The sequence below is a fragment of the Nothoprocta perdicaria genome, unplaced genomic scaffold (genome assembly GCF_003342845.1).
Source record: "Nothoprocta perdicaria isolate Ctin4 unplaced genomic scaffold, notPer1 scaffold_306, whole genome shotgun sequence".
Taxonomy (NCBI): Eukaryota; Metazoa; Chordata; class Aves; order Tinamiformes; family Tinamidae; genus Nothoprocta; species Nothoprocta perdicaria.
The window spans coordinates 304,420-319,739 of NW_020455540.1; the positions used below are offsets into that span (position 1 = coordinate 304,420).

At 45.0% G+C, this 15,320-nt stretch overlaps 1 protein-coding gene across 1 annotated transcript; it reads right to left on the reverse strand.

The window, feature by feature from the left end:
- Nucleotides 1–644: 644 nt before the first annotated feature.
- FECH (ferrochelatase) lies at nucleotides 645–15,194 on the reverse strand. The gene is given in 12 exon segments (XM_026042514.1): nucleotides 645–825; nucleotides 1,256–1,315; nucleotides 1,680–1,844; nucleotides 2,786–2,893; nucleotides 3,476–3,574; nucleotides 5,388–5,494; nucleotides 6,033–6,167; nucleotides 11,524–11,672; nucleotides 12,109–12,228; nucleotides 13,728–13,827; nucleotides 14,488–14,675; nucleotides 15,175–15,194. Coding segments are annotated over 12 exon segments (1,386 nt in total). The 3' UTR covers nucleotides 645–690.
- Between the last annotated feature and the right edge of the window lie 126 nt (nucleotides 15,195–15,320).

Below are 15,320 nucleotides of genomic sequence, written 5' to 3' on the forward strand. Positions count from 1 at the left end.
AGAAAGAGTAAACAAACCATGCAAATTCTGAAAGCTTAGCTAGGATAGTAGAGGAAGCCTCTGGCAGAAAACAAAACAAAACAAAATGTTGTCCTTAAGCTCTAAAAATACATAMATGTTATTTTCAAAAGCATTAGAAGTCACTTKATCTTCAAAGTCCATCTGAAAAGATCACTCTCAGGAGAGACAACTGGTGACTCTGGTGTACCATAAGCATAAACAAAGCAAATAATTGTACACTTGACCTGGAAAGCGGAAATTAATGTAATCCTRATGAAATTGCACACAAAGAAATCCCTGCAACGTAGACAGAAGCCAATTTCCCTGAAAAGTAGATAGAAGCTAATTATATAAAAAAGCTTTGTGAGTTCTCTCAAGTTTTTTCAGTGCATACTGGACTCATGTTAAGCCCCATCAGAATTAGACAAGATGAGGTCTCTTCACATCTCACAGGACCAGGCCCTTATTTCTGTACTTTCTACAAAAACTCTCAAACAAACAAACAAAATATAAGAGAAAAAAAATAGTCAAGTTCTCCTCCCTGTTACGTGAGGTGAGCGTCAGCGAGACTGCCGCTCTGCAGGCCCGTCTCGGAGAGAGGAGGCGGTGGGTGCGGGAGCTCCTTCCCTCGCGCCGCGCCACGGGGCAGCCTTGCCGCGTGCTCCAGCCGGGCGGCTCTGCCGGCACCCCTCACAGCTGCTGGCTGCTGAAGAAGGCTTTGGTCTTCCTGCAGACGGGGTTCACGCACAGCGGACAGCACAGCGTCAGCTGCCTAGAGCAGAGCTCGTTCGACTGCATGTGTGAACACACCAAGTCTGCCAGAGCCTGAGACAGTTAATTAGAAATTGGAAGTGAGCAAATCTACTTCCATAAAATCAAAAAACACATTAACACACGTTAGTGACTAGTAAGATTGTCAATTGTGAATGCATCAGACCACACTTTGCTTTTTAAACATCGTCTCCCCTTATTTCAGTGAAAAACCCAGTTTTAGAACTGCTTTGGCACCATATCTTAAAATATTTTGTTAAAAGGTGACTACTGATTAATAGCTTTTTTTTCTTTTGCCAAAGTAAACTTCTATACTAGACTTTAAAAAATGCAGTTAAGGAAAACTTTGCAGCTTACATATTAAATGCTGGGATTACTATTCTTGTTCTTAAACCTATAATACTATAAAACTATTTAAAGACACCCATAATCTAGGATGAAACACATTTTAAAACTTTTACAATTATCACACCAAACAAGATACCTTGGAGAACAGTGGATTTCCATTAAGAGACTCTGCTCTTCTGATGTTTTCAACTCCACACTGAATCAAACATAAGAAAGAAGATAAAGGTTAAGTCTACTAGAAATTTCACTAGCTCATTTTCAAAATCCTCTCTTCTGTTTTATTCATATTTGGCCCCCAAATGACCAAATTAAATTCACTATCCTGTTTTTCAACAGAAATAAAGTGCTAATAAGGCAAAAATTCACTTTGCTGACAAATACCCATTCCTTTTCAGTGAGGATAGTAGTGGCTTTAAGAGTTCAATGTAAGACAAATTCCCACCTTTTTTTATCCTGATAAAAACTCATTTGAGCCCAGCCAGTTCAGATTACTTCTGAATTGCCTGAAAAGGAAAATTTGTCCCAAACCTCATAGCAAAGAGTAACTCTAAAATATTTACCTCATTTGCTAAAATTTGGGCATACTCAATATCTAGTTCATAAAGTGTTTCAATGTGATCACTTGTAAATGCTATTGGGACCAACAATAGGTTCTTCTTTCCTCTTTTACTCAGTCCTTTAATGGTTTCATCTGTCTGTGGACCAAGCCAAGGCATTGGGCCAACCTATAACAAAGGGAGAAAAAGAGAATTAATCATTCTTAATATTTTTTCTTAATAATTATTTTCTTAAGTAGGTCAACATAGACTAGATTATTTTTCATAACAAGCACCACTGATTTCTTCTTTTTGGACAATACCTCTCACTTCATCTGTTACATTTTTATGAAGACACGTTTAAGTTCCCACCCATACTCCCCCAAAGTGTCTGAGCTGGCTTTAAAGAGATTTTTGCATCAAAATGAATGAAAACCTCTTTCAGTTCAATAAAAAACCTAATCACGACTGCACAGGTCTTATCTGACCTAGTAATAAGCATTTTTCAGGATGCAACAAACTCTTCTTATCCCTTCACTATTCCCATGTTTTTGRTGTTGCACCATAGCATGTAGCTTCCGAACAAAAGCACCATGGCATGCTAGGCACAATGCCCCGAGGCATAAGTTACTTGTACTACAGAACTCTGAYGAAAGAAAGGTTCCTTAGTGTAGCAGCAGTAAGAGGAACAAAGCAATGGAAGCCCTCTTCTTCAAGAATAAGAAGGCCTGTTTGGATTAAGCTCTTCTTAAGAACATCTGTTTCATGGTGACAACTTCTGAAAATATTGCTCAGAGATCCTCAAAAAGCAACACAGAAATCCTGTGGTACTTGATTCTTCGTTCTGACAGATAAAGAAAAGTGCTTATCCTGAGATCATAGATTTCCTAGCAGCCACATCAAAAGTGTACTTTAAAATGATGCAAAATCTTTCTACAAGGCAAGAATCTGTGGAAAAAGAGTATTTGGAAAGCCAAATGAGCAAAAGTTCCGGGTTCTATTACAGCAGAACGACTCCTGGAACCAGCAAGAAGGCTCTGACATCATGACAAGGCTCATGAAATGACTGAACTCTAGCAGCCGGAGAGCTCTGCAGCACAGACAGCTCTAGACTGCTCTTGGACACTCACCTTGGACTGCCACACAAGCCTGTAGGGGTTGGAATAGTTGAGCCTCTCCATGACGCCTTGCACAGTAGCTCCCACTTCTTGAGGATAGGGATCACCGCGGTTCACTACCTTCAACACAGAGGAGCAGCCCCTTCAACACCTGCCTCAGGAGCGCAGGGAGCAGCCTGCAGCGGACGCTCCCCTCCCGATGGGAAGGCCACCCCCCACCTGCGGCCTCGGGGACAGGGCGCCCAGGCTCCGGGAAGGGCGCGGGACGGGCAGGAGCGATGCGGAGCGCCGGGCTCTGCTGCCAGGCGCTAGATGGCAGCAGGTCCCCGTGGACGATGCCAGCAGGGCCCCCCGCGTCTCCAGCGCCGGGCCCGCCCTGATAGGTTATATCCCAAAGTAATGTACAAAAAAAGCGTTTAAATTTAGGGCTAAAAAGAAATGGGAGTAAAATGCCATTAGAATCAGTTGCAGTGAGTCTGCTGTACTGCCTGCCCCGCATACCAAACGCGGTGGGAAAGGACCCTCCGCAGAGGGAGGGACATTAGGCAGGATTTGCCCGAAGCCTGGGCAGGGTCTAGCGGAGCAGGGGCAGCCCACGGGGCACAGGAGCCCCGTGCAGCACGCAAGCTGCACAGCCTTCAAATCAGCTTAGCCAACGTGACTCCGATCTAGTGGTTTCAGAAACAGCCTTATGTAACTCACAGACATGGGGAGCGAGTGAGCCGAGAAAAGGATAACMACGTCTTTCCTTTTGTCAGGTGGGAACAGATCCAGTTCTTTCTGTACATGATCAGTGAAGCACTGTCAGGAGAAAGGGAGCAAAGATGGGAATCAGGAAATGCCAGGAAGTTAACRTGCACTCCCCAATGCCCCCAGACGAGCACCTGCTGGGTTGTAGGTCACCTTTAGAACTTTAAATGTGGTCCCTCAGCATTTTGGTGTATGTACTGCTCAGTATGTAATTACACACAGTGTCCAGAACCAACACTGCCAAATACCCCCTTGAGATTTTGATCATTCCACTGGCTTTTRGATGTTTGTAATCAACTGAAAGAACATATCCAAGTAGGTCAAACTATCCTTAACTGATCCCCAAATAACTCTCTGACTAGGCAGGCCACAAGAACTCAACCACTAGGGCAAGAGAAGAAAGAGAAATGGGTAAACAGGGGCAGAGAGAACCACCCTTTTCAACAGCCTCATTACACTTAACTGTATTAAGGCAAACACATAAACATGGCTCAGAGAAGAACCTGCTTCATGGATCCTTGGGATACAGACAGGAAAGCAGTCTCCACSGCTGCTGGCACCTGGTGCTGTACTAGCACAAAGTAGCTGCTCTCTAGTCTTTTCTTAGATATTTTGCAGTGGAAGATGGGGCAGAAACATTTAAAAATTAAAATTTAATTTCCATCTCAATTTTATAACCAGGGACTGAGCCAGCCAGTCACTTACAGCCTCCCTTGGGCTTAGGGAAACACACACTGGCTGGCTTACTGAAAAACGAAGTGTACATGTACACAGTCTGCCTAATGGAAGCCACCACGCTGTGGATTCGCTGAGCACCCCGGGGCTGCCAGCCTCCAAGTAGGTGTTTCACTGAGGGCAGGAGCGCTGCCTGCCTCAAAGACAAGTCTCTGGGCAGCAGCGCGCTYGGCCGGCTCCATTTTTCTTCCCTTCACTTATTTTTATAGCCTGTTCAGCACAACACACAAATTGCAAGATCCAAGCCAGAAAATAAGAACTGAGCTCTCCAGCAAAGACAAAAATGCCATTTTCTCTGAAAATTAAGGAGCATGAGGGCTTCTCATATTTGTTCCTGTGGCTATAATGACCGAATTCGGTATCTTTGCTGGCACGTGACAAGCAAATGTGACCTGGATGGGTAGCAAGCACAGCAGTAAGTTGGGCCAATGACCTCCCTCTGTCACCTCAGCTGCGACAGCATGACTTCATGGTTTTAAAASAGGTACAGGATACTCAACGTTCTCCTATCATCTAGCATGAAACATTCATCTTTTGCAGTTTTGGATAGAGTTACACAGTAATGATACATGTCTTGTGTACTAAACAAACTGAAGCATTCTTTTTATTCTTATCCCCTCATTAAAAACTAAACAAAAACACAGGCTAAGGCACAAATTAGATTTGTCTCCTTTTAGGATATTCTACAGCTAAAAGCCTCCTAAGTCTTAATAGAAACTAAGGTTTGACCTAAAAAAGTCATTTCTCAGATATTTTTGTTGTGTAAAATGCTTTCCTCAGTAGCAAATATTTCTAAAAAGAAAACTCAAATGTCTGTCTTTATGAGAGTTCTTTGTTGTTTTAAAGCCAGCTGTCAATGCAAAGAAATCAAGTTTCTCCCACATAACAAAGCTAAGAAAATGCCAGGGAAAGTCAACTTGATGACATACTCARAACGAAGCCATGGTGTAAATGAGTCCATCTGAGCTGCAGGCTGAAGTACACCTGTGGCATTGAACCTGCCGCATCCTTTCTGCGGTTGAAAGGGTGGCTTTCAAGGGATGTTTCAGGGTCCCTCCACATCCAAGCTGCTCAATTTCCATGTCTCATTCTGATTGCCAAYGTCAGAGACTCAGATACAAACACATACCTGAATAAGAAGGGGATGTGTGGGCCAGCGGTCAATTGTACTCCACTTCATCTTTGGCTTCTCCCCCTTTTTATGATAGTAGCGATAAATAGCATTTAAACTGCTTCCTGAAATACAGAGAATTGAGAACATAAATTCATTCAAAGCATTAATAGTCTATGAAATGAAATTTGTAGCAAACTATTTTAATATTTTAAAATGACATAATTTTAAATATAAATTTTAATAATTATAAATATTACTTTAATATTTTAAAATGACATAAACTGTAATGAGAACATCAGAAGGGAACGATTATCCCATAAAGTGCAAATAAAGTAAGAGCCAAGAACAACTTAAGTTCTTTAACTAAAGCCCATTACTGCTGTAGTTCCCATGGAGAAAGCTTACTCAKCTGTGTTTCGGGCCTTCAGTTTATTTTAGCTTATGGTAAAGTTATCCRTAGTAAAACAAACAAAAACCACAAYTTTATACAAATAGGAATTATAATAGAATATAGAAAGCTTTGAGTGCGAAATGAAGCCCTCAGGAAGGGGTTCTCTGAAGAGCACGGGGTAGTTGTGCATTCACTCTTCCCGCGCTGCACGGGGCTCAGACACGCGTCACCTCCGCGTTACCTTCGTGTTCTGCTGCCAAAGCCCTCACCTGTGGTAGAGCAGCTGTACTGCGGATACTGCGTGAAGGCAATAGCCCTTTCCACCCCATCTTTCTCCATCTCTTCAATTGCTTCTTCCGTCAGAGGGTGGACGTACCGGAAACCAATGTAGTATTTGTGAGGTGCTGTCAGCCAAATCACAGGAGGAAAAAAAAAAGGCAGATGAAAAGCATCTACTAAAAACTTCTATTTTACCACCACCTTTCCRTACCCATGAATCATCTCTACCCAAAGCTTGCCCCCTCAGTCGAAACGCTACAAAAATTTGACCAGTTGCTGAAGCTTTCATCTCTTCACTCACCAATTAGTGAAAACCTAGATAGACCTAAAATGCTGAAATAAACCTGTCAATATTTCTCTGACCATATTTCCTAACCTGTTGTCATATAAAAATATCTTTCATTGGCCAACTTACTCCGTGGATAGAAGAATTTAGACGGGATTTATACTGTTATTTGTTTCTGCAGGAATCATTACACTTCTGGCTTTGCTTAGCTCAGTAATAGCACAGACTTCAGACTGAGGAGAGTTCTGACATTTCACTGGGTGAGTTCTGATTTAAAAGATGTATTGGCAGAATTGTGTGAAAGACATTAAATCGACATTTTACAATCTTATATAGTAGACATGCTATCGTGCTGTAATATGGCCCACAGTTACTATTACAGTGTAACAGAGACCACAGCCACGCAGGTGTTTTCCTCTTCCTGCAGCACAGAACAACTTACCCAGTCAAACCAAAAAAGGCAGCAGGAGAAAATGTTTCAAACAYAACAAAAAAACGACACGCCAAAATTTTTATGGGAAGATTTTTTTTCCCGTACATTTTGATAAAAAGAAGGAAAGAAATTCTTTAAGTTGTCTGTACACCCTGGGAAATATTATTTACCTAAACTCTCAAATATAATTAGGCTGCAGTTTTGTGTGTCTGCACTGAAATGTTCAACTCTACACGGYCCGTCTTGAGACGCTTTTGGGTGGGGTGAGAAGAGGCTTTTTAATGGGGGACAGAGGCTCCAAGAGAACAAAAACTTTCCTTTTCTAGGGTTTCTGGATCACTAGTTCTGAAATATTTAATAGCTTTCTGAAGGAAGCAGACGTGCCGTGTTTGGCCTATACATTTAGGCAGGATTTGGGAAGCAGGTTTAGCTGGCCCCAGCTCTCCACAGGAGGCAAGAGAGCTCTTGCTGTGGGGGGCTGGAGCAAATAACTACCCACCTTGAGCAGCCCCAGGGCAGCAACCTCATTAACACTTTTAAATGGTAAAAATAAAATAAACAAATAAAAATAAAAGATAAAGAGAAAGACCAACCAGAGGGAAGATACTGTGGTTCTAACCTGAGAAAGGGCACACTCAACCAGGGAGCTTTTCATTGTGTTCCCATTTGTCTTGGATCACTGGCAGCAAAGCAGAGATTTTCCTGGCACATCTGCCTACACGATTTGTAACTGAACTCAGAGTCAAGACTACTCAGAGGAGGTGAGAGCAACTTCCACCAAGAGAAGGCAGCTGCCAATTTAAGCAAACAACGTGGCCTCCTTGTCCTCTGGCCTTCTATTCTTCCCAAAGCAAGATGGGAATCTCAGCTGAAATCTGACTGTACAAAATACCAAGAACCTTTTGCTCTATTTATTTTAAGAAGGCACATTTATAATTAGCATTGCAAGACATCAACCTACTTTGTGCCACAACAACAGAAGTTATTTTCCATTTCATCATATCTGCGAAATTTATTCTAGCAGGCAATAGAGCCTACCCAACTTATTCATTATGAGATAATTCTATTTATCTTTTTCAGACAGCTGCCTGTAACAATAGAAGTCTTTTAACAATTTTAGTGTTTCTATATAGATGATGTGAATGAGCTTATTTATTTGCTATTTGATACCGGTCCCATCATCAAAATGGGACATATCAAATATATTACTACAAATCGGAAAGCTGATTTAAGAGAAAACTTTATAGGTCATTATTGACACTCTAAAATACAGTCTTCAGCAATTGTAAATATATAACCCACTGAAAACTCTATCACCTCCTCAAAGCTAAAATCCAGATGGAGGTAACAAAAGCATGCAAAGCATTTCTTCTTTGTCATGCATTCAAYGTGGTGCTAGAACCTGCAAGTTATACATTAACAGTGCTTGTTATCAGGGATCCCACTCAGTGTTAAAGGTGAAGTCACGATCCTACAAAATATCGGGCTCAGTCTGGAAGCACATTTAGCTGTTTCACTCTGAGGCAACACAGCCAGATACTCTGCAGTATCACAGCCAAAGCTGCTGAAGAAAACAGTTAACACAGTTTCTGTAACTGCACCTACAGGAGAAAACAAAGTAGGTCCTTAAGCATCATATCAGGCCAGATGTAAGAACTGCAACAACAGATAGAGGCGGAYGGGACGCTGGAGAAACAGTAACTGAACAAATGCAGGTGGGAGTGGTGCTTTGGGGAAAGCAGATAGGACTTCCTGAGCTTTATCTTCTGAACCTGCTGCAAGCCTGGCCCTGCAGGGGCTATTTGAGTRAAAACACTGCTGGTTTTCATGCCATGACAGGCTGTAGCTTGTGACTGCACTTTCAAGGGCTGCAGCTGGAATTAAATAAACTACACAGCAGCATCTGGACTGAGAGCAGGGGGCTAGGGAGAAGATGAAGAATATGACCCAAATGAAGGAATCTGTGACAGCTACGTGTTGAATGAACAAAGGAGAGAATTTTGGTCCTAGTCTTTGAAGACTTCTACTTTTTCACCTTCCAGACTCTCCTATCAATCTGCCTCAAATCCTTTCCCACACAAGTCTGAAGTAGGTCCTAAAAAGAATTGCAAAACAACTGAGAATCAGATAATGTGTATTGTCAAAGACAGGGGATTCCCTGACACGCCACTTCAGCAGGGGACTATGAGGAAACAGGCACCTTCCAGGGGTGTCTGTTGCACAGCTGCTCACGGAACACGAGGGACATATCTCTCCTTYGGCTTCTCGTACTTCAGCAGTTTGTCTAGTAGTTCTTCTGGTAGTTTGTTGCTACAAAAATGCAGAGAAAGAGTCTACTACAACAGTGGTGACCCCCACATAGCTCACTTTAGACAGAACCACCACCACACCGTTGTTGCTCCTGTCAAAATGTGACAATGGTTCACYGTCTTTTCAGGCTATGCCATGAGAAGCAAGGGCCAGAAGACTGTGACCATCCTTAGGCTGCTATGGGGACAGGGAGTTTGATTTCTAGAGCTGTCACTCTTTATTAATACTACAATTACAAAGTTATGTGGCAAGAAATTATAGCATAAAAGGTAAATAGGCTATCACTTCCAGAAAAAAAGGCAGAACAACTAAGATGTCTAGTTCCTCGCAGCTGCTAATTGAGTATGTGGCAAGAAATTATAGCATAAAAGGTAAATAGGCTATCACTTCCAGAAAAAAAGGCAGAACAACTAAGATGTCTAGTTCCTCGCAGCTGCTAATTGAGTATGTGGCAAGAAATTATAGCATAAAAGGTAAATAGGCTATCACTTCCAGAAAAAAAGGCAGAACAACTAAGATGTCTAGTTCCTCGCAACTRCTAATTGAGTATGGGGCAATACAAGCTGGAGCCTAACTGAGCAAATCACCCAGCTGAAAGTCATGTAGCTAAAGTGGTACAAATTCCATTGAACATGCATTTGAATGCATTTAAGCTGAGTTAAAAGAGGCTCAGGTAGGAGTTCAGTCTGAAGCTTCAGAAGGGTGGGACTGGGCATGACTAYGAGCACAGATTGACATCAGGTGAGTGCCACAGCCACCTGTGCTTGTGCTTAGCCTGTTGCCATTGCGAGGGGCAGTGTGGACACTGAAGTCCCAGCAAAAGGGCCAGACTCTGCAGTCATTCTCCATTACACCAGTACCTGGGCACAGGATGAGCCATATCATCATATGAGCTCAAAGAGATTCAGTGAATTTGACTGAGGGATGGAAATTTTATTCACCTTTCAACCTTCCTCATAGCCAAGGAAGAACCAGCCAAGACAGTATCTACTTCCATGCAGACCAAACCATGTGGCCTTATCTCCAGCTCGTGTCCTGGGGTGGGGCTGGCCACAAACACTCAACCCAGCCCTGCAGGTCCAGGCAGGAGAGGGTATCTCTTCTCCCCACTGCCATCCCTCCCCTGCAGTGAGCCCTACTTGCTCCCCTTTCTGCTGTTTGTTAAGAATGGTCACAAATTCAGGTAAAGCTTCAAGCACTTCGGGTATGCACGAGCAATAGGTGCAGAAGGACACTTTAAAGGAACAAACACCAGATMCGCGCCCTGGGAGGATCTCTGAGGCTGCTAACACCCTCCCGCACAGCTACTTATCCTTTAGGCTCACACTGACATAACACAGCCAAATACAAGGGGCTTTAGAGAATTAAGTCCTGGTATCAGAGCTGTCTTACATAAGACAGCCGCTGCACAACTTCCCAGCAGGGCTAGTCCCATGCTGCAAACCACGCTCTTGGGATGAAACAGCAAGGCAGGAATCACCCACCAAGGCAGGAATCACCTGTTGTGTGGCTGCAGAACGACCCAGGCTGCAGCGAGCTGCAGGAACCAGCCTGCGGAGGCTGACGGGCATTTTACAGAGCGATGGAAGCTGCTGCTGTAGGAACTCGAGAGCCTCCATGCACAGCACGAGCCACCAAGAAGCCCTAGGGCAGCAGCAGCTGGACGGTGCACAGCACCTTGGCATGCACCACCGCAGTCATTGGCATTCTGCTACCCCACCTCCTCACAGGAGACAAGAAAACCACAGCGCTATRGGGCCACGAGAGCACCCTCCCATGGCCACAACCTCCACCTCTGTGCCAGTAAGAATGCCCCTCTGAACAGCTCCCTCCAGAGCTGCCTCCTTCCTGCCCGTGGAACACACTCCTCCTTCCTGTCCCTTAAGGTTGGACCGCTTCTCTTCAGCGCAGACTTGCCCAAGCTCCAGCAGGGCTTGCACAGTAAGGTACAGCCTCTCCTACACATATAGTCATACTTGGATAGCTAACCACTTAATGGCAGAAGATACGCATGGTGAGGTGTGCCCAAAGTGTCCAAGAGTGACAGCCAAAGCAGCTTTTAAACCAGCTGCTGCCTCCATCTGTGCCGGAGGCATCTGAACCACAGCACAAAATGCATCCAGCTGCTACGGTAGAAAACCTTTCACGTTGGTCGGATTGTGGCACCAGTAACAGTGTCTACTGTGCAAAACTGTAACTGCTCCCCAAAGCAGCCACAGAGGTGGCCACAGCACCAAAACACATTTGCGTGCATCGAGACCCTGTGCTTTGCATATGCTGAGCTTTAAAAAGCAGGTACTTTTGCAATATCTTTACTGTGAAATCTAAGCTGGACAGAAAGCACTGCTCACACTCACAACAAAAGCAAGCAGCAGAAGCTGCTTTGCAAACACACATTTCCAGCACATCAGACAAGCRAGTTTCTGAGGAGGAGAGCGGAGTACGGCCGTACCAGTGTGAGGGGACATTCTGTCGAGCAGCTTCACCATGCCTTCTCCCTGCACGGCCGTCCACTTTTTGATCGGCGATCCGCCTCCAATCCTGCTGTACTGCTCCTGGATTCTCGGCGTGCGGCGTTTGGCGATGAACGGCGCTAATTTACTACAGCATTTAAAAGCAACATGCGTTAGTTCCACAACTCCACTTGTCCCCCTCCTCCCTAAAGGCCTCTAGTGGAGTGGGGTCTCTTTTGTCATCTCTACACCAGAGCAGACCAGTAGCTGCRAGTAGTCATTAACTGCACAGCTTGTTTAATGTCCTATTCCACCACCCTTCCCAAATTTGCTAGTTGATCAGAATAAACCATATAGCAAACCACAGTTTACACTTAGAAGCAAGACGACAATGTTGTTCAAAATTTTTCAAGAACTCCCACAGGATTACAATGCTTTTCTTGTGCTAATTAAAAGACAATTAAAATAGATTCTAATTTTTAAGAAATGCTGGTGTGCATAAAAGCTCTTAAAAGTCTGAGGAGACAGTTCAGGCAGCAACACTCAGCACAGATCCTAGCACAGAAGATTCCACCATTTCTTACTTTTGTGCTGGAAGAGTCATTAGATCCCTGTCCAAGAAGAGACGAAGTAAGAAGTCGTGCACATCATCCAGCCTTTCTGGACCACCCATGTTTAACAGTAAGATTCCTGTTTTTGGTTTCCTACAAAAAGAAAAAGAATAGACATTTCAAATCCTAGTGAGGCATGGCTTTCTTAAAGTTGCCAGATAATCAGCTTATCCTCCTACCTGTGTCTCTTGCAGAAGTATTTGAAAGTTAACTCTTTTGAATCAAAACTATGAACTACAAGTATGAACAGCCTGTRCACAATAATCATCAAGAAATAATGAGCTTAATCAGAAGTAGACCAAAAAAAGTCTYGACAAGACATGTGTGACAGCCATGTGTTCATCACACACTGCATCCTGACTCCAAAGAGTTGCCAAGAAAGAGCAAGGGAACTGCCGAGAGCACCACAGCAGCCAACAGAACTGCATCCATCTTCCATCAGCACAGCATCCTTTGCAAGCACCAGGGGCTCATATGCAGGAGAAAACACATGCAGGGGACAGCCTCGTTTGAGCTATGTGAGCCCCTGTTGTGATTCTGAAAGCCAGAAGGATGCTTAGGTAGTGCCCACAYACTGCTGCCCAAGAGAACTGCAGAGACAGAAAGTCCTACCTGGTAAAGAATGTTTAAATAGCAACCAGTTACGTGCTGGAACACCTGACCCCGAAAGTGCATTTCCATGACGAGGAACAATGTGCCTTTAGAAATGCTGGGCAGACAGGGAAGCCTGATGCAGCAAGCAAACCAAGCCAGGAGCCAAGCCCGAGCCAGCAAGGCTAAGTGCCAGGATGCTCGGGCTCCTCTCCTGCCCGTGTTCAGCACACCAATGCTGGGGGCACAAGCGCTTCTGCGCAGACAGGGCTCCGAGTCCTCTCCAGAGGACACGTGTCTTTGCTCAGGATGAGCAGGACTAATGTCTCCCTCGGCACAGCGCAGCAGACGGTGGTCATCGCCCTCTGCTATAAACAGCCCCTGGTCAGGACGCTCGTGCAGGAGGTGGAGATTCGAAACAAAACATTTCGGCAAGCTGAACATTCCAGCTACCAGGATGTCTCACCTCCGGAGCGTGTCACACCTATCGGCAAGGGCCAGGCTGCAGGGGGAACTCTGCCGCTCTCCTCTTAGCTAAAAGTCTCGCCAGTACAAGGGGGCACAAAGGAGCCTATGCCTGGCTCACTGATCAGCAACCTGTGCCTATTCCCTCCTCCTCGAGTGTTTACTAAGATGTTGCTGAACAAAAACCAGGAAGCAGAACCTCAAATAATAACAGAAAACGAGTAAACATTGGATGTTATTTCTGCACTGCCTCAGGCTCTTACCACGGGCCAGCGCCTCGCTTCATCTGCACAGAATAAGCAAGGCAATCTTTGCATCACAGAGCTTACAAGTGGGAAAACAAGAGGCTCAGTGAGCACGGCCGGCCAGATAACGGCGACGACAAAAAGAAGAAAAAGAAAACACACAGAGCAGAGCAGCCTCAGACAGTCCCACGGCTGCTGTGTTTTACAGCACGCCCGCCACGAGGTGAAGAGTGCAGAGAAAGGCAGAGGGCAGCTGCAAAGGTCCCAGGCAGCGGCACCCGGCAGACTCACCGCGCTTCGGGCTCCAGCTGGGGCTTTGTGCTCTTGGCGGCGGCGGCGGCCTGGCCTCTCCATCGCACCGGGACTCTCACTTGGAGGCTGCCTTTCACAACTGCAGGAAAGAGAGCAAGACCTTGTTAATGCTGCACAGAGCTCAGGGCTCTGCTCCCCACACACGCGCTGGTCCCTCAGTGGTTATGCAGCACTCCGGGCCGTGCTCCACTATTTGGCATTTTCTCCTTCAAACTCCAGATGCTGGAATCAAAATATTTCATAAAATCACAAGCTTCTGACCTTCTTTAAACACAGTGCACACTAACAGCTTTTTAGGTATACTGGGAAATAACCTAAAAAGAAACAATATCCTTATTTTTCTTCCTCCAAAGCTTTACTTTCACATTCCAACCATGAGTTTATTGTGTGACAGCACAGCAGAAACTACCAAGGGCTACCAGCACTAGGGAAAGGAAATAAGTACACTGGGCTATGCAATTTATCATGGTACAAAGACACCAAAGGCAGCTCWAAACAGGCCAAGAGCATCTAGACCACTTCTCACTAGACTTCCATTTATCTGGAGTCCTCAGCAAACTGTGGGCCACATACAATCCTTACATTGAGCCCATAATGAACACTTGAASCAGCAATTCCAGAACCCACTTACCCAGGGATGTTGGGAACCTTCTTTTCTGTCACTTGAACTAAACATTTTTATTACTCCTGGACTCCAGCCTCAGCCAAAATATGGCCTAAAACCAAGAGGATGTTTTGCTTCCCACTCGCTGCTTACAGTGTGCTTTCTTGGGGCATGTTTTCTTCTTCTTTAGGAGTTCATAGTCATTAAAACGTATTTTTAAGTGCAACAATACAGTTAACTATCCAAGATGGGAAAAACAGGTGTCCAATGCTGCATATTGTGCTCCCCAGCAGCAGTTTGGTGTGATTACTTCCTTCCCTACACTGTTGGAGCTCCAGCAGCAACCCAGCCCCAATAGCACAGAAATCCACAGGGGCAATTTACTCTGCTAGGAGCATCATTTATGACTCACAGTCCTCTATTAGGAGGCTAAGCAGACGCTGAACACCCTCAAGACCTGCTGAAATCAATGAAAATGGAAAGCATCCTGAAAAGACAGCTCCTTTGCTGGCATTAGCAGCGTGTGCTTGGGGAAGCCTGTGCCTGCAGGGTTACGAAGGGCTGCAGTCTAAGGAACTTCATGCGATTTCAGCACTGCTGCTGCCTGATTCTATTCATCTTCAAACATTCAGATTCTGCTCCCAGTGTTTAAGATGATGAATATTTCAAAAAAACAGCCACAYGTGAATATCGCCCAGAGCGACTGAAGGAACCCTGCACCGTACACGGCCGCTGCCAGCGTCTSTTTTACGTAACTACAGGTGAAGTTTGTGCGTCCTTCTATCCGGACCACAAAACACAAGCGAAAGAGGCCCGGGATACGCARAGGGAGCGCTTCCCATCACGACAAAAGGGTGCTATAAGTTTCTAAATGAGCACAGCCATTCTGTCCTCCAAAGCCTAGACGCAGCACAGCTCTCCCCACGCGCGGCCGCCCGTTGCGCCCGGCCGCGGGGAGCCGCGGGCAG